General features: G+C 40.3%; 1 protein-coding gene across 1 annotated transcript in view; it reads left to right on the forward strand.

The window, feature by feature from the left end:
- Positions 1-1,969: 1,969 nt before the first annotated feature.
- PRPH (peripherin) overlaps positions 1,970-20,321 on the forward strand; it is a 41,762-nt gene continuing 23,410 nt past the window's right edge. Inside the window, exons 1-6 of the mRNA XM_082247160.1 lie at positions 1,970-2,590; positions 10,320-10,380; positions 11,997-12,092; positions 14,351-14,515; positions 18,163-18,288; positions 18,414-18,634. Of these exons, the coding sequence (XP_082103286.1) occupies positions 2,067-2,590; positions 10,320-10,380; positions 11,997-12,092; positions 14,351-14,515; positions 18,163-18,288; positions 18,414-18,634 (1,193 nt within the window). The 5' untranslated portion in view covers positions 1,970-2,066. The remainder of the gene's footprint in view (positions 2,591-10,319; positions 10,381-11,996; positions 12,093-14,350; positions 14,516-18,162; positions 18,289-18,413; positions 18,635-20,321) is intronic.

Raw genomic sequence — 20,321 nt, forward strand, 5'->3', positions numbered from 1 at the left:
CTCAGCTCCATAACCCCCCCGACTAAATCCCTCCCCCAGGTCCATCCACCGCCCAAGCTACATCCCTCCCCCAGCTCCATCCACCCCAAATGCCCACCCCAGCTCCATACACCCCCCCAGCTAAATCCCTCCCCGGGTCCATCAGCTACCCCCCCAAGCTCCATACACCCCCCCAGCTACATCCCTCCCCCAGCTACATCCACGCCAAATGCCCACCCCAGCTCCATACACCCCCCCGGCTAAATCCCTCCCCCAGGTCCATCCATCCCCCCAGGTTCATCCATCCCCCCCAGGTCCATACACCCCCAGCTACATCCACCCCAAATGCCCACCCCAGCTCCATACACCCCCCCCGGCTAAATCCCTCCTCCAGGTCCATACACCCCCCAGCTACATCCACCCCAAATGCCCACCCCAGCTCCATACACCCCCCCCCCAGCTAAATCCCTCCTCCAGGTCCATCCACCCCCCCAGCTACATTCACCCCCTTCCCATGCTTGAAATGACAGACCTCACCTCAGAGGACCGTTGTGGCAGCTTGCTCCCCGACTCCTCCTCTGTGTACAGGAAAACACAGGAAGGAGGAGGAGCGGGCTCATTGCATTTCGCTCTCTCTCTCTACATGTTACAGGCAGCTGATAAGACAGAGCGGCTGCTATATTGCTCGCGGCGGTGCAGGAACCAAGCCGCACCGCACTGCCATTCCGGGACTAAGCCCTGATTCGCCGGGACCCCGGGACACGGACCATTTTCCGGGATAGTCCCGGCGAATCAAGGACGGTTGGGGGTATGGTACAGCGGTTCGCTGGATCCCTCCTGGGGGCTTATGAGCGCCCGCCCCCATTAGGCAGTGGGGAAGCCGATCCACGGAGCTGGCAGCAGCGATTGCCACCAGGCACACATGATCGCTCCCCCTGGAGAGAGAATGACGGTCTGCTGTTGTAAACACAGCAGACCATTGTTCTCTCTGGAATGAACACAGATCACAAGTCTCTGTGTTGATTCCACAAGTCCCTCCCCCATACAGTTAGAAAACATCCCCTAGGCTCACACTTCCCTGCCAGAGTCATTAGTACAGTAACAGTGCATATTTTTTAGCACTGATTATTGTAGTAATGTCACTGGTCCCCCCAAAAGTGTCAGGAGTCCGATCTGTCCACCGCAACGTTGCAGTCCAGCTAAAAATCGCAGATCGCCGCCATTACTAGTAAAAAACAAATAAAAACGACATCTTTCCCCCCTAGTTTGTAGACAGGATAACTTGCGCAAACCAATCAAAATATGCTTATTGGGATTTTTTGTTTTACCAAAAACATGTAGCAGAATACAAATTGGCCTAAAGGATGAAAAAAGTTGATTTTTTTTGGGGGGGGGGGATGTTATATAGCAGAAAGTGAAAAATATTGTTTTTTTTTTTCAAAATTGTTCCTCTTTTTTTTTTTTTTTATAGTGCAAGAAATAAAAATCGCACAGGTGATCAAATACCACCAAAAGAAAGCTATTTGTGGGGAAAAAAAAGAACATCAATGTTATTAGGGTACAGCGTCACACGACAATGCAATTGTCAGTTAAAGTAACGCAGTGCCGAATCGCAAATCATTAGGGGGGCAAAACCCTCTGGGGCTGAAGTGGGTAATAAAGCTATTCAGATAAAGCTTAATAATGCTATAACTTAAACATTTTATTTACAGTAGGCTTTTATTACTATAATTGATGGGGAGAGCAGGTATTTTATATTATCAAGCTCCATCACACAGTACTAGTTACTGTGAATTTGCTATATCATCTGCCAGGCTTCCTAAATGTAGAATAAAGAAAGTCACCAAGTTCTGTCTCAGCAGCACTGGTACTATTGGGTGTGGTAGGATGGATGCAGACACAGCCTCCCCCTCCTCCCTCATCTCTACATAATAGAAACATGGTCCCATAAGGAGGGGCAGTCACTGCACAATCATGATCCAGGCTGCCTTATAAAGCAGCTCACTGGAGTCACAGTCTTTCTATTCAGCATCCCAGAACAAGCAATACACAGCATCTTTCCAGAGTTCCAGCGCCCCTCTCTCAAAATGAGTCACTCTGGATTAAGATCCACATCATCCACCTCTTACCGCCGCACTTTTGGGGCTCCTCTTATGTCCCCTGTGTCCCATTCCTCTTCCTCTAGGTACTCAACTGCTAGACACTTTGCTAGCCCCTCTCCTGCTGCCTCTAGTCGTTCCTCATCCTCAGCCTTCAGAGTAAGGTCCAGCACTCCAGTCCGAATTGGTTTGGACCGAGTGGACTTCTCAGTGGCCGAAGCCCTCAATCAAGAGTTCCTGACCACCCGCAGCAATGAGAAGGCTGAACTCCAGGAACTGAACGACCGCTTTGCCAGCTTCATAGAAAAGGTTCGATACCTAGAGCAGCAAAATGCAGTGCTGGTCACAGAGATCAACCAAGCCAGGTCCAAGGAGCCCACCAGGGCAGCAGATCTGTGCCAACAAGAGCTCAGGGAGCTCCGCAGACAGCTGGATCTCCTAGGCAAGGACAGGGACCACATTCAGGTGGAAAGAGACAACCTGGCAGAAGACCTGAACTTGCTTAAGCAGAGGTGAGAGTCTCTAGGGTGGGCAGGGTGTGTGGATAACACTAGGCTTTTCAAAAGACATCTCCAAACCAATTCCCAGCACCATGTGCTATGTCTATTATTATAGGTGCAATTGATATTACTATTTATGTATTTGAGGCACTTATATAGCACTATCAATTATATTCATTTTATATTGTACATCCACATCAGTCCCTGCCCTCAAGAAGTTTGCAATATAAGGTCCCTAACTCATATTTATACATACACATACTCGGGCCAATTTGGATTTGATTGATGCTAAATGGATGTGATATACACCAGTTAGATGTAAGAATTACAGCTGTGGGGGCATCAATCTGTTAGGCTATGTTTCTGTACACTCCAAGTTTGCTTGGACTGCTGGGATTTACTGTTCCCCAACATCTCCACAAGTAAACGTGATCAGGTGTTTTTTTTTTTTAATATCCTGGTAACAATAGTATCTTAATTTTATATAGATGTTTAAAAATCAACTCTAGGCAGTTATGTAAGTACACCTGTCAGTTTACTTTCAAATTCTTTTGAAAGTAATTTAATTTGTTTTTAGTACAACCCGCATAACTATCTCCTTTTTGTAAAAGGGGCAGTATAGCACATCAGTGGTATGACCATTGTTTGAGATTTTATGTAGTAAAAGTTACAATTTATGTGTTTTAGTTATGAATCTAGCTTTTTGGATGGAATTGTCCTATAAACCAGCCTCTAAAAGACAGATACCATATATAAACTGATAGTAAAGGTGCTCATTTAGACATCATATTGACAGTCCATTTTTGGTCACTTTCTGGATAATATAATTGGTACAGATGTTTTTAGGACTAAAAATACGAAAGACATATTAAATGAGAGTTATCCAAGCTAAATTTTAATTCCCAAATGCTGTGGTTCAAACTATAATGTACAAACATCCTAAGTTCCAAAAATCTTCTAAAGTGTGTTTTGTATTTGTTGGAAATAAGTGTCTTTTGGGGTCAATTCCTCCAATTAGATAACTATAAGTAGCTATAACTAATAGTGCATCTAAAGGGATAGGATGTATTATTGTTTCTCAAAAAAGACTGAAATTTGCTCCTGTAAAAAGTAATGTAGTTTAACCTATGGTTTGGATCTGAGATATTAGAATAAGTATTAGGAAAGCACCTAGGCAATCAGGCAACTGAAACAAAAATTAGGTGCAAAAACAAATTAAGGGGGGATATTTTTTTTCCAAAAAAAGGGGGGATATTAATCAGCAGTATCGGTACTGGATGTAGAAAAGATATCAGGGGCCAATATACAATAAGCATGGTTTAACCTTTATCATCTATTCTTTTTAAAAGGAACAAAAAACAAGTGTTCTATTGATGTCCCTTCAGATAACACAGCACTTATGAATACTTTCTTTTTTGAAGAGGTGCATTGTGAGAGAGCTTACACTGTATTGCATATAATTTCAAGGCTCCTTCGGTAGCATTTTAATAAAGCTTATTTATTCATGGACCTAAGTCACAGGTCAATGGGAAAATGCCACTGGGGAATAACAATACCAAGTTGCTGAAGGTATATAAATAGTATTATCCTTGTAAAAACACAGCTGTCTGGCACCCTTGGGTGAAATGTATCATTTTAATATAAAAGAATATAAAAGAATGTGAAAAAAAAAAACAGAACAAGTTGTCTTTTCTCATCTTTTCAGCCCAGCAAACCTGGCAGAAGGGTTGGGGAAATAAAATATATATTGTAATTTCTATAGTTTCTTCATTAAATAATGTACCAAGTATAGTTATTTAGGTACAGCAAGCATTTTTTTTATTAAAATTATTTAATTTTCTTTAATAGATCCTACAAAAAAAAAAAAAAAAAAAAGACAGGCTAATCTAAATATCTTTTTACAAATGATCTGCTAAATTACCTATTCTGATACTTGAGAAGAGGAAATTGAACAACCTTATCACATCCCTGTCAGACCATGACCATGTGATGTAATATAAAAGGGAGAGAGCGCCCCCAACAGGTAAACCACTGACTGAGCAGAAACCTTCTTTATTGAGGGTGTGGTTCTACAAACATATTGCAAGAAGTGGAAAGCTGCTCTTTGTATAATACCTTCCCATCATCCACTCTATCAGAACTTGTACCATATATGGCAAACAATTCATAAGTATAATTTGTAATAAAATGTTTTTTTTTTTTTTTGTTTTTTTTTTTCAACTGCATTGGTTTTTAAAGAAGTTTTACTTTATGCATTACATACTTATTTTATTGGAGTTAAATTCCTCATCTTCCTCTAAAAGTCATATTATAGTTAACATGAGCAGTACATCAGTGAAAAATGAACATCTTAACATTTAGGATCTAAATGGGATGTTGGTTTGTCTCCATCAAGCTTTCACAGAAGCGTTTTTCATAGATAGGAGGGGCCTGGTTGCCAGGCATCCTTTATCTCTTTGTTCTCCTCTTTTTCCCAGGGGAATGGTCTATCCTGGACCACCAAGTTGAAAGCTTTGCAGCAGTAGTGCAGTTTTATTACAAAATATGAAACAAATTACTTGGTTTAGTTTTGGTGGTCAGCAGAAGGGGATTATTTTATTGGAAGGGTTATAATGCGCAGATATCCAAAAACACTAACCCCTTGGTCCAGTTCTTTAATTGCATGATAATTGCATGATAATTACAATTCATGTTTAATTGTGGTAAAATTATCTGAAATAAATCTCATATGGTGCCAGAGTACTAAAGATGAGCTAAAACAAAGACAGGTTACATAAATTAGGGAAGACAGAATAGTTGGCATGCATCCATTTGTCTCTCTGTGAAGACACTCCTTTTGTGAAATTGGACAGTTGAGAAGGATAGGAGTGATTTTCAGTGGACTTTTTTGCATTAATGAAGAAGAAAATAATAGTGCATTGTCTGCACTACTGTGTTCAGTCTATTGCTAAGAGAGTTGCACATGCATTATGATATACTAATAGCAATACAACTTGGAAAAAACGAAAAATGTTCATGGCAACCAATGCACTACAATGCTTTCTGTAAGTTCAAAAAATGGCAATGTGCAAAATAATTTTATTGTAAAAGTAATGTACCTAATAAACCAAAACATTTCATTCCAAAAAATGCCCTGGATGTTTTTCTATGTTGTATAGGTTTACCTCACTGATTTACAGCTCTTCACCAAAGCCACCCAGGGGCAGGATGAACATTACCTAGCCATAACATTTCATATTTTAGCAAAGATAAGAATTGGAAAATTGTTGGAAAGTCATTTTGGATCAAATAAAGGAAAGTACCTCTTCCTTTGTTTCCTTGCTCATCTTATCAAGGAGCTAATTAAATATTTCAATAAAACCTTTGCATTTCATTGCATACTTTATTTATTGCACTGCATGATTTCCCTAAATTGCATGGAGGAGTGATGACGCCACTGGGTGTGTCTACATGCAATTCAGGCAAATCATGAAATTCAATAAACAAAAGGGGTGGGCCGGGGACAGTAAGGCTGGGGAGAAAAGACTGGATGATACTGGATTGCCTCCAGACAGGAAAAGAAGTTTACGGTGTGCAATGAGTAAGCAATTTCAATCTGACATAAGTCTTTGCAACTGAGTAAGACTTCAAAAAGTGATTGTAAAGTCTCGTTTTTTTTCCTAGTTAAATAACAAATATGTTATACTTACCTCCTCTGTGCAGTTGGTTTTGCACAGGGCAGCCCAGATCCTCCTCTTCTCAGGTCCCTGGTTGGAGCTCCTGGCCCCTCCCTCCTGTTGAGTGACCCCACAGCAAGCAGCTTGCTATAAGGGCACCTGAGCCGAGCTGCAGCTCCGTGTATTCATTCAGACGCCAAGCTGCCGTCCGGCCCCGCCCCATCTCCATCGCCCCATCTAACTAAGTTTGACTGACAGCAACAGGAACCAATGGCACCGCTGCTGTGTCTCAGCCAATTAGCAGAGAGAGTTCTGGATAGCTGAAGCACTCATGGACATCGCTGGATAGAGAGGGGGCTCAGGTAAGTATTAGGGGGGCTGGGGGAGGGGGGGGGCTGCTGCACACAGAAGGATTTTTTTTTCTTAATGCACAGAATGCATTAAGTTTAAAAACCTTCTGACTTTACAACCCCTTTAGTCTGAAAATCCGCTTATAATTATTTTTTTTCTCCCCTCCAGCTTTAGCAACCTAACTTGACTGTAATGAAGTATGCCCCACATCTGCTAGCTGCTGGATCCTGGAGAAATCTTATGTGAAGAGATGACAGGTCCTCTTCCTGGCACTGAGCTTCCGGTGCCGAGGGAGTTAATAGCTTCAGGTCTCCGGGCTAAACTCAATAGAAGAAGCTCCCAATGAGGACACACCCTCTCCTCCCCTCTTATCCATTGAGAAAAGCCTGTGCATTGTTTGCGCTGCAAATAACACAATCTGTGAATGGGGGGAAGAATCTTGTCATTCATTAGACTTTCTCCCATTCACAGATTGTACTACATTCAGTGTGATCAATGCACAGGCTTTTCTCAGTAGAGAAAGGAGGGGATGGGTCCTCGTTGGGAGCTTCTTTTATTGAGTTAAACCCAGAGACCCAGTGCCAAAAGTTCAGTTCCAGGAAGAGGACCTGTCATCACTGCACAGATGATTTCTACAGGATCCATCAGCCTGCATGACGTAGGATATACTTTATTACAGTAAGAAAAAAAGTAAGTAAAAGTGTAATATACTGCACTATCAATAAGACAAGCTGCTAGCACACTCAACTAACAAAATAGTTGACAAAATATAAAAAGTATATAGAAAATGCAGCGCTGAAAACAAATGATGAAGTGAATATAAACCACTCAAATGTACAAATTATTAATGAAGAAAAGGTGAACACAAAATGAGTCCCAAGTGCAAATGGTGAAATATATAATCCAGGGTGATGTGCGTGATCCCAGTAAACGCCAGATCCCAACACCAACAGGGAAAAATTGTATGCGCTCACTAGAAGAACTGGACCCAAACTACCGTATAGTAAACAGGTCAACCAGGCTCATATGGTATAAGGTGTGTCTCCATAGCAGTGCTGCAACCTTGGATGCTCCAGTATGCAATCGCAAGAAGAAGGCAGCTCCCATTTAATTGATGACTTGTTTAGAAAAGCAGGGGTGTTCCAGCAATGGTGTGAGCCATACGCAGTGTGCTGTCCTTGTACTACTGGAGCATTCGAGGTTGCAGCACTGCTTTGGAGACCCACCTTATACCATATGAGCCTGGTTGACCCATTTACTATACGGTAGTTTGGGTCCATTTCTTCTGGTGAGCGCATACAATTTTTCCCTGTTGGGATCTGGCATTTACTGTGATCACGCACATCACCCTGGATTATATATTTCACCATTTGCACTTGGGAGTTATTTTGTATACTTTATTACAGGTAAGTTAGAGCACAAGTTGAAGGGAAAAAATATTTTTAGCTAAAGTTCAGTTTAACCACTTGCGGACCGCCCGCCGCAGTTTTACGTCGGTACCTTGACGTTAAATACCGGGGTTATGGCAGCAGATAGCTGCCATAACCCCGGTATTTTTTTAAATGGCGGGCAGCCCGCTTTAACATAAGGGTGGTCCCAGCAGCGGATTCTCTGCGGATTCCCCTTTATAGATGGCGGGAGAGGTGCCCCCCTCTTCCCAGACGCTTTCCCCGCTTAACGGAGCCATTGATAGCGGGAAAAACGATCCGGTCCACTGTCCTCTCAGGCAGAAAGTCCAGTGAGGGCAAGATGGCCCTCACTTGACTCTATGGCCTTGGAGGACCGGAGCAACGTCATACGTCACTTCCTTGCAACGGTTTTATAGAGCCCAATTTTTTTTCATCATTAAAAAAAAAATGACTTTTTTTTTTTTTTTTAGTGTAGATGAGAGATCTAAAGTCTTTTTGACCCCAGCTCTCACATTAAAGAGGTCCTGTCATGCTTATTTCTATCACAAGGGATGTTTACATTTCTTGTAATTGGAATAAAAGTGATCAAAAACATTTTTTTTAAAAAGGACAGTGTAAAAATAAAAAATTCAATATAAAATAAATAGGAAAATAAAATTAAAGCGCTCCGTCCTTGTTAGCTCACGCGCAGAAGCAAACACATACGCAAGTTCCGCCCACATATTTAAACGCTGTTCAAGCCACACATGTGAGGTATCGCCACGATTGTCAGAGCGGGAGCAATATATTAGGCCCTAGACCTAAAGTTAAAATGATTTTAACTTGTAAACAACAAGTGTCAGAAATAGGCCGATCCAGAAGTGATTGAACAAAACTGATAATTGATACCTATCATATCTCCAGGTAGAAGCAGGGTGATATTTATCGAGTTCAACCTCATAGCTCCTGGGGTTTTGGTCCAGAAAAGGGCAAAACAAAATTGTCTTGGCACCAATTGTGCCACAAAATAGTGGAAACAAATCCTTCATATGCCCTAAAAGCAAATTTATTAATCCCAATGCATCAAAACATTCCTTTCATATGGTTTAGTAATTTGGAAATTGATCCCATAAAAAAATGCTAAAGCTGGATCCGCGCAATGTTAATAGAGGTACTGTGTAATATACAAAAGCTGCTGCCTCCCCTAAAAACAGCCCCTAAAAAGGGGGATGGTTTAGTGATAAACATGTATATAATGGGTATGGCGCTGCTCTGCAATATAATGTATGTTTATGAAGAGGATGTACAAATGTATGCCAGAAAGTGCGTGGTGCTCAAATAAAGTGTGTGCGTGCTGATGGTAATGAATTTACTGAAAATACATAGCAGATGACTAGTACTTATAGAGAAAAGAAAACTAGCGATACAAAACTAGTACATAATATGAACAGAAATACATGTGCAAAATCAAACATGTTGGCATCCAGAGCACTGTGCATTACAGGCCATCCCTCAGACCTGAGACCAGCATCCAGCACTGTCCAGCATTACAGGCCTCCTCAGACTACCGTCCAGAGAGGCTAAATCTGTATCTGTGAGTTTGTTCAAACCTTAATATCATAAATAATAACATGATATTAGATTTTTTTACTCCAGGAGTATATAATGAGTTTGGAAAATCTATAGAAATGATTAAATAATGCATTACAATGTAACTAAACACAATAGATTTACATTTACTAAAATTATTTTATTAGACTAAAATGTACTGTAGATTTTAGTCGACTAAAATACGATGACTAAAAAGGGACTAAAACTAAAATGGCATTTTAGTCAAAGACTATGACTAAAACTAGATCAATTGCAGATGACTAAAATGGGACTAAAACTAAAATGGCATTTTAGTCAAAAGACTATAACTAAAACTAAATCAAAGTTTGATGCCAAAATTAACACTGGTGTCAGCGGACATGTCACTGCTGACATCAGCTGCTCCACAGGGGTGAATGGAGCATCCGATAAGATCCACCTGAAAAACTGACAGGCGGACCTGATTGGAAAGCCTGTGTGAAAGGGGCCATACTCCATATCTTATGAATCAGGGCAAACAGACCCTCTTGTGATTAACAAATGCCCAATGCCTCCCAACATGACAAAATCTAAAGTCAGGATAATTGTACTGATGTTCCTGATCTACTGTACCAACATTATAGTAACCCAAAATACCCATTTCAGAATGAAAACACATTTTATCTGATAAAAAAATGCAAACATATGTTGGTCTGAAAATTAGAACAAATCTGAGTAATGTGATAAGCGTCATTGTTCATTCATTTCTGTCTACAGGCTGGATGAAGAAATGCACAAAAGAGAAGATGCAGAGAATAACCTTGTTCTGTTCAGAAAGGTAAGCCAAGCATATCTTAGAGAAGATATTAAGTGCATAAATGTTAGTAAGCTGTATTGAAATGTAACATATTGACATAGAAACTCTCCAACATGTCCAGGTTTTATCTCTGTACACAAGCTGTAACCAGTGAGGATGGACATAGAGGAGCTGACGCTAAGAACAGTTTCTTATTCTTCTCGTATGAAACCAGATGTACTGTATATGTAGAAGAAAATAACTGAAAGAAACAAAATCCCTCACTGAAGCAGGACTTTGATTGTGGTGATCTGTTTGCCCTTATTCATAAAAAAAAACAAAAAAAAAACATATTTTATTTGTACACATTAAACAAGATTCCAATATACAATATTGTACAGTATTGTATACAATAATAAAAGTTAAAATTCACAGTTGGATGTACAAACAAACATTGAAATGTGATACAAAGAATTCTGTAGTCTCCACTCTACCCAACGCGTTTCAGGTTATACACCTTTCTTCAGGGGTATTGCCATGGAGGTATATCTATTCAATATTTCAGTTGAGATTGCTAGAATAGTACATAACCATGTGTGCATTAAAAGTTGAATATAGACTGTGCCTCCACCCAGGTGGAAGGGTCTGAGGGAGAACCCCCCCCAAGGGGCACCATAAGTCACCACAGAGGTTCCCTACTAGAAAGGCCGCCGGTGTTCAGACACCCAAGAAACAATTGACTATCTGTATAACTTGGTGTCTCAGTGTTATGGTAACAACATGACATGTAGGGATAAGGTGGACACAGACTTCCCAAGCGTCCCACCACCAATGGACAAACATCCCTTCCTGCAGCAGGGATGGTGTGTGTCCGTGTCTGGCTCTCCCTGATACAGCACTGCCTGAATAAGTATATACCTGATATCAAATAGATAAAGCTCCCAGCCACCTAGGAGCTGCTAGGCTAATATCTCTTAAAAAGACAAACAAAAGCAAAAAGCCTGTAAATTCTATGGTGAAAAATGAAAAAATTGTTTTGATTCCCTCTAATTCCAGGAAAAAAATCTAGATAGCAGATCACAGGCTTTTTTGAATAATAAAATGTGGATTTTCTTGAAGAATAAATCAAAGCATGCATGGGGGGGGGGGGGGGATACAATAATATAAAAATGTAATACACATGAAATACAAAGATTTATTTTCAGATTTCAGGCTTTACATCAGTATTCTGATTGTCTATCTATGTTTTCTTTTTTGTCTGAGCACAGTTAATAAAAATTTACTCAAAACCGAACCCATAGACAGTGCCATATTACTATAATACAGGGAGGATTTTACTTTGAGGGGGTCAAATATTTCGCCTGCAATGGAGCAGAGGAAATATTGTCGCTGCTTGTGCTGAGGAAAGAACAATGCAAGTTGTGGTGCACATATCTCTATGCACATTGTATATGCGGTTCTATACCAAGGCTAAATGCAAAAGACAAAAATTACAGTACATGCATGTAGATAATCAAAGCAGTCATTAAAAAGAAAGGCAAAACAATTCGGCATGAAAAAGATCACTATCATGTTACCTACTACTTGTCCAAGCAATATATGTCTAAGCAGCTTACCAGTATGGTGGATAAGTAAGCTCTTTGTTGGTTATCTCGTAGGATGTGGATGATGCAACCTTGTCTCGTCTAGAGCTGGAAAGAAAAATTGAGTCACTAATGGATGAAATCGAATTCCTGAAGAAACTTCATGAGGAGGTATGGATGAGCCATGGCAAAAATGGTAAAGCTGGATATACAGGTTCAGTTTTTTTCATTCAACCAGCAGGCTGAATGAAATAAAAAACTGACAGATCAGCAACAAAACAAATGGGGTAGATTTACTAAAACTGGTGCACTCAGAATCTGGTGCAGCTGTGCATGGTAGCCAATCGGCTTCTAACTTCAGGTTGTTCAAATACATTTTAGCAATGAAACCTGGAAACTGATTGGTTTCTGTGCAGAGTTGCATCAAATTTTTTACCCTCCATTCTTAGTAAATAAACCCCAATGTGTGATGTGGGGATCTTTTTTGCTGTGCTATTGCATTCTGACAGGGGGAACGTCTCCCCGCCTCTTGCCAGAATACACTCATCAGCGCTTGAAGCCATTGGCTGCAAGCATTGATCGGATGCTCGTTTTCCAGCAAATGCATTTTTCAGAAGCTGGTCTTTAGACAGCGGCACATCTGAATTTCAATCCATCTCAACCGGCCAACTTTCTGCACATGTTCATTAACATTAAGAATATGCATTAGGAATATGCATTCTTCAGAAATATTTTCCTGGTAAAATAGTACAAATAAGATGCAGTTTGGAAAGATTCACACACTATTGATAGCATACTATAAAACTTTTAGCCAAGATTACTATCAAAGTACTTATTATTGCTACATTCTACTACTTATTAAAAAAAATTAAAGGAGGAACTTCACTCCTGCCATCCATTTTTTTTTTTTATTTCCCACTTGTTCACTGGGTTGTCCTCAAAAAAACCTACTCACATGCCCAGCAAATCTGGCGTAGTCCTGCTTTAATCTGATCCTCCTGATCCTGTTCTGCCATCTTCCTTTCTGACATCATCAGGAATCGGCTGTCTCTTCCTGGTTCAGGCAGCCAGCCACTGGATAATGTGCCAGGTTTGCCCTCCTCCAGCCACTGGGTTGAAGCTGATAGCTTCTGGGGTTTGATGTGCAGGTCCCAAGAGGCTTCAGGACTTTTCGTTCTTACCTAGGTGAAAATAGAGGCGGGGGAAGGTGGGGGAAGATAGTGCAGCCAAAGTCTAAAAAGGAAAATAAACAAATTACAGTTTTTCAAATTGTGGAGGATACGGATTGTAGGTAGGAGAAAAGTGCTTTGTGTGAGTGAATGTCCTTTTTAATAATAGGACCACTACTATAATACTGTAGAAGACTGGAAAGGCAAGACACCTTTGACTAAATAACTATTTGGTTAAATAGTTATATTATACCAATTTTTTCTACTGTATACTGTTTCTTGTACACATACAGTAAAGACCTACATAAATCAAGCATACCAGAGAAGCACAATTTTTACCAATTCTATAATCAGGTAAGGTTTTAAGAATTGCAAGCAGACGAGGCGAATCAATAAACATTGCAACTGAGCTAAAGCCAGAAAGTCCAGGTCAAAGAACCTGAACTTTCTGGAAGTCCAAGAACCTGAACTTTCTGGAAGTCCAAGAACCTGAACTTTCTGGAAGTCCAAGAACCTGAACTTTCTGGAAGTCCAAGAACCTGAACTTTCTGGAAGCCCAGGAACTTGTTGCTGCAGCCTGAATGACAAAAGCACAGGTTTACTTTGAAGTATTACTAAACCCAGAACCTGCATTCACTATATCTGGTCTCCCACAGTACACAGAACATGGAAATGCATTTAGTTTATTAAACATAAACTGCTAAATACCTTTTCTCATCAGCAGTATATAGCAGTCTTGTGACTTCTATCAGTGTCCAGCCGAACACTGGTTAAAGCTTGTAGGAGGAGTTTTCATTTTCCCCTGATTGTCCTATGAGGCTGCAGGACCCCCTGACCCTCTGTCTAAACAGTGCTGATTGGCCCTGTGCTGATCACATGTACCCTCCCAAAAACAAGCAAACACCTCTCTAGAAATACACACCAAACTGAGCATGTACAGAGTGCCCCCAAGGCTCTGTTCTATTGGGAGATATATTGGGGAGAGTGAAAGAAGGGGAGGATCAGAGAAGACTGGATCAAACAGTCTTTTTACACAATGCTGAGAATTAACCCCCTAGGTTCCACAATGAGTATAACAAGCATGCTTAACTGCATATACACACTGATTTTACTGTTGTGAGTTTAGTAGCACTTTGAAGATGCAATGACTTAACAGTGATTGATAAATTAAAAAAAGGTTTTAAAAAAAGGTTTTAAAAACAATATAACCCTTTTACATTCTATATAATCTTACATTGTGTATTAAATATTTTAACACAGGAACTTCAAGATGTGCAAGTGTCAGTACAGGCTCCATCAGTACACCTGGAAATTGAAGCTACAAAGCAGCCGGATCTTACATCTGCGCTACGTGATATTCGCAGCCAGTACGAGAGCATCGCTGTAAAGAATCTACAAGAATCTGAGGAATGGTACAAATCTAAGGTATGGGTGGGGGGGTGAACCGAACATGGGAGATAGATACAAACACAAGGTAATATAGGGTTTCCTATATGACATGGAGCATTGAACCAAGAAACATTATATAATAATGCATGTAGTGCTTAGAATCATTTAAGACAGTACTGTATATGACTGCTCAAAGTTCACTGGCAGAAAAGTGTCCCTGGTGAATATTTTAAAACGATGACAACCATAAGCTGATTGCCCAAAGTAAGCCTGCACTCACAAAATACATAATCTGCCATCACTATACTGTACTTTCCTTTAGATTTAAGTTTCTGCATACTTGCTCCAGGTCATTGACTCAAAAAGGTCGCTATGGTGTGGACAAGAAGGCTGCTGCCTACCTCACATATCCCACAAAGTGGGGTATGGTCAGGGCCGCTGATAGGGGGGGACCACCAGCCCTCTTGTAGGGGGCCCGAGCACACAGGGGAGCCCACACAGAGAGGGGGATTAGTGATGGACAACAAATACATGAATCTTCCTCCAGCACCTGAATCTGATCTGTCCCTCTCCCTGCTATCAGCTTTTATCTGTTGAGAAAGAGACAGTTGTCCCTCACTAATCCCCCTCCCTTGTGTGGGCCCCCCTCCCAGCACTTATCTCTGCTCAGGAGTTTATTTGTAAATTGTAACTTTGTTTCTCTCTCTCTCTGTCTCTCTGATCACTGAGCTCCAACTGCCCAGCCTGTATATTTTTCTCATCTCATCTTCTTTTTTATTTAACATGGTTTTTTTTTTAGATTTAGCATGAATTATGCAAGTTATGTTATATTTGTATCTGCTAATAGTGATTTTGTTGTAATTTTAGCTAAATATATCCTTAATATTTTCTTGGGGGGGGGCCCTGCCAGGTAGTCTGTACGGGACCCCGCGATTTCTAACAGCAGCCCTGGGTATGGTATGAATTAGGGAAAGGGGTATAGGTGGCACTGCCTATGTAATATGTAGCGGTCAGAGGAGTAGGGGACCGCAATGCAGAATTCAAGTACGGTACAGCAGACAGAGAGGCTGAAGCAGATACCGGCTTTATTAACCAACAGAGTATAATGGCCAGAGAATGATGTTAACAGTAATAACAGATTACATAGGTTTACAGCAAAGTTAACTGCAACGTGATACTTAAAATGGCGCTCCCGCCAACGCACACACAGAAATACAGGCTACTCTGTTATATGATCCTATCTGATTCCCGCTAACCGGGACACGTTGCTGCAACGCTCTGTCTACAGAAACCTGCTCTATTCCCTGCCACAGGTTAGCACCGGTGTACACTCACAGTTCTGTAGGTGCAGCTGCTTTATCTCAGTCTCTGTGATGGTGAATGCAGTCAGGTCTCTGGATCTGTCCCTTGCTGTCTGTAGCTGCAGTCTCTTATGCACTGGTCTGGGTTTCTTTGCAAGTAGTTTATCTTGTTCTGTCACTTGGAGGTCACTGCAGTATGGCCCCTTGCTCTGTATCTGGCTTGAGGTGCTCTGGGATGTTCTCTCCTCTCTTCCTCGGGTTCTCAGCTGCTGTCCGTAGTATCACAGTTCAGTTCTGTCTCCTCTGGCAAGATCCTGTTGCTCTGTCCCAGGATTATACAGTCTATATGACCTCTCAAGGCCACAGCATGCAGTACCTTTCCTCAGCTCAGCACAGCCATAGAGAGACGAACACCACACCCTTCCTGGAACTTCCTGCTTCCTCCCTTCACCTAAAGCAACAACAGTGACATCTTGTGGCTGAAAGATACATGACAATCTGTGGGAATTTCTCAATAGAACTACAGTGTAATGGAGTTAGTCATTCAAGGGGCTGACCCCCTACAAATATGTGCAATTCTCATGAAAAAAAAAAAACAAATGAAAAGATTATTTTGGTAGTGATAAACGAAAAAAATATATGTATATAATCCTATTGCACAAACCCCATATAAAAACAAATAGTAAAGTGCAAACATAAGGAAATACTAAAATGCTATAATAGTGTTCCAAACGTCTGAATTACTATACACATTCTGTCATAATAAATACAGTGCAAAAAGGAAAGTACTTCTCCGTGCAAAAATGTGCAAAAATCTGAAATGATCAAATAAGTCCATAAACAATCTAATACTTGAAAAAATGCATAAGTTCTTATAAAAAAGGTAAAGTGACAAAGTGCAAAAAAAAGTTTGCCAAAGTGCAGCATCAGTCTCTTGGGGATAAAAACAGGAGGCGAATCCACTCGTGCTCCACACTCACCAGAAGAATGAACCCCTGTAGGGGTCAGAGGCACCAACAAATGGTATAATACACGTTCCTGTGTCTTCTCCGTCTCCCCGGGTCTGATCAGTGGGAATTCTCACAAATCATATGGACAAGAGAGGCAACTCATAGTGTGAATACGTAGCAAATTGTTTATTATTAAAACACACTTACAATGGTACAAGGAATTCAAGCAATTTGCGAGATATGCTATTTCCAGAACACCGTGCGTTCCACGGACCAGTAACTCTGAACCAGAAGTGATGCAATGATGCTCTAGTCTCCGCCCCTCCGCTCTAGGGCAGAGATTAGAGCGTCATCGCGTCACTTCCAAAATAATCTTTTCACTTGTTTTCGTTTTTTTTCATGAGAATTGCACATATTACATAGGCAGTGTCACCTATACCTCTTTCTCTTATTCAAAAAGGTTTGAGGCTAGAGACAGCCAAGCAACTGGCATTTTCAGAGGGGGACCTCAATGACAGCCTTGGTCTTTTGTTTAATCTCAGAACAGGTTTCCTGTATTAATTTAGATCTTATAGTTTAAACGTTTGTCAGCCATAGATAATCTCATAGCACAGGCATTGTGTGGTCTGTAGCAGGGGTCTTCACACTATGGCCCTCCAGTTGTTCAGGAACTACAATTCCCATCATGCCTAGTCATGTCTGTGAATGTCAGAGGTTTACAATGCCTCATGGGATGTGTAGTTCCGCAAACAGCTTGAGGGCCATAGTTTGAAGATCCCTTCTCTGTAGCTTAGTGATCGCTAATCAAGATACACAAAAAATAGTACATTTTGCATATAATAGTACCAATGACGCACTCCATGGGTTGTATTTAGAATAAATGTGGATAGCAATCTGCCTATTGAAAGACATTTATTTGGTAGGAATGGGACAAAAAAAAAATATTAATAATAATGCTTTTAGGCAATTTCCTGTGCTGGACAATGTTTTTTTAATGATTTAAAATGAGAAATACATGATTTGGCCACTAGATGGAGCTAAGTATCATAGGAATTTCTTGATATTTAGTGCCATCTTGTGGCCAAATTAGGGTTTTTCATTTAAAATAATAGAAAAACATTCACCAGCACAGGAAATAACCTAATAACATTTTTTCTGCCCCATTTGCACAGAACAAATGTACATGTACTTTCCCTGGGTGAATTGCTATGCATTAAAAAAATAAAAATAAATACATATTGCCCTTTGTGTATGCTAAAGTTATACAGTTTTTACAGTGTTTTATTACTACAGGCTCTCTGAAGGCTCTGAATACACAACAATACCAGTAGTGACATTAGTGAACACCTCTAAAGGCATCAATGTTTTTCAAATACTTTGTCAGTCATATTTATAATATTTTAGAATATATTTTTTTACTCCTATGGAACAGTTTGCTGACCTGTCAGATGCTGCAACTCGCAATAATGAAGCACTGCGTCAGGCCAAGCAGGAGATGAATGAATCACGACGACAGATCCAGAGATTGAGTAGTGAGGTCGATGGGCTGAAAGGAACAGTAAGTAATCATTCGACAGAAGTTCAGAATTGTGTAATTAATGGTGACCAACCTTCCCAAAAAGAAGTACCCAAAGCCTTGATGATGGATATCTTTTCTCTAATATAACCTGTCATCCTTTTCAGAATGAAGCTCTGCTGCGTCAAATGAAGGACATGGAGGAACAGTTTGGGTTTGAAGCAGCAAATTACCAGGATAATATTGGACGACTAGAACAGGAGGTGCAGCATATGAAGGAAGAAATGGCACGTCACTTGAGGGAATACCAAGACCTGCTCAATGTTAAAATGGCATTAGATATTGAGATTGCAACCTACAGAAAACTCCTTGAAGGAGAAGAAAGCCGGTGAGATGAAGTGTACATCTAACAAACACCTAAAAATGATTCTACTGGTATATTTTGCCTACTTATAACATGAGTGGGACACTAGAACTGATGCTAGAAGACAATTGCAGTACTTAACTGTAGTATATTTTTGATTACTTCACTTGGAAGTTTTTGTTGAAAAGTTAATCTGAAAAAAAAAAATGGTGATGTAACTTTAAAACCTTTACAATATTTTATTTATTTATTTATTTATTTTATTTCAGGTTCTTATATAGCGCTGTCAATTTACGCAGCGCTTTACATATACATTGCACATTCACATCAGTCCCTGCCCTCAAGGAGCTTACAATCTAAGGTCCCTAACTCACATTCATACATACATAGTAGGGCCAATTTTATACAGAATCCAATTAACCTACCAGCATGTCTTTGGAGTCTCATGACCTTAGCTCCAGGGCTGCTGTTAGAAATCACGGGGCCCCATACAGCCTACCTGGCAGCCCCCCCCCCCCCAGATATTATCAAGACAATATTGTCACTAAATATACACTAAAATCATTACTAGCGGACATAAACATAACAGAGAATCTGTGTAAATTCGTTTTTTACATTTTTTTTATAACTCTTTTTTTAAACATAAAAACATTTAACAATTCCTTTATTTTATAATTTTTTTTATTATTTAATAATATTTAACTATTATTTATTTTTATTTTTTAACAGGAAAGGAAAGTCTGCAGCGCTGCGGGAGGGGGACAGCACAGTGAAAGGGGGGCACACGGGAAGGGGGGTCAGAAGCAGGCAGAACAGGGAGGGGGATCTTTATCTTTCCCTGCAGCAGGTGACCGGGGGACAGAGGAATTTATCTAAATTGATTCTAAAGGATTTTTTTTCAACCGCTTGAAGTTTAAAATCAGTATTTTTGCAAGAAAATTACTTATAACTCCCAAAGATTATACATTTTTTTTTAGCAGAGACGTTCGGGAATAAAATGGCAATCATTGCAATATTTTATGTCACTCGGTATTTGCGCAGTAGTTTTTCAAACAGAATTTTATTTGGGGAAAAACACACTTTAATGAATTAAAAACAAAAAACACAATATATACCCCATTTTTTTTGTAAAATATGAAAGATGATGTTACACTGAGCAAATAGATACCAAACACGTCACGCTTTAAAATTGCACAACCTGGTGAAATGGGGACAAAATGCAGTACTTAATGGTCTCCATAGATGAAGCTTTAAAAATTATTACAGGTTACCTGTTTAGAGTTACAGAGGAGGCACTAGCACTAAAATGATTACTCTCGCTCAAAGGTTTGAGGCGATACCTCACATGTGTGGTGGAAACACTGTTTACATATGCACAGTGGTGTATTTAGGTTTTGTGCTGCCCTAGGCCAGACTACCTTTGTGCACCCCCTAATTTAACTGCGACCCACCCTTTCCTTTCAAGGCCACTCCCCGACCTGTTTCAGTCCCGCCCTGTCAAAAGTAAACCACTCTCCTTCCTCTTTAGGCTTAACCTTTTCCTCTTAGATCTCCACCTCCTCCTCTCTGTACATTAAAGGTGGGTACAAAGTGCCCACTTGTATATTTGTACATTGTATTGTATTATATTACATTGTACATTGCGGCGGACAGATCGGACCCCTAACTTTACATTTTTGACATTGGGGGGACCAGTGACATTACTACAGTA

The sequence above is a fragment of the Pelophylax lessonae genome (assembly GCF_965119305.1).
Source record: "Pelophylax lessonae genome assembly, chromosome: 2".
NCBI lineage: Eukaryota > Metazoa > Chordata > Amphibia > Anura > Ranidae > Pelophylax > Pelophylax lessonae.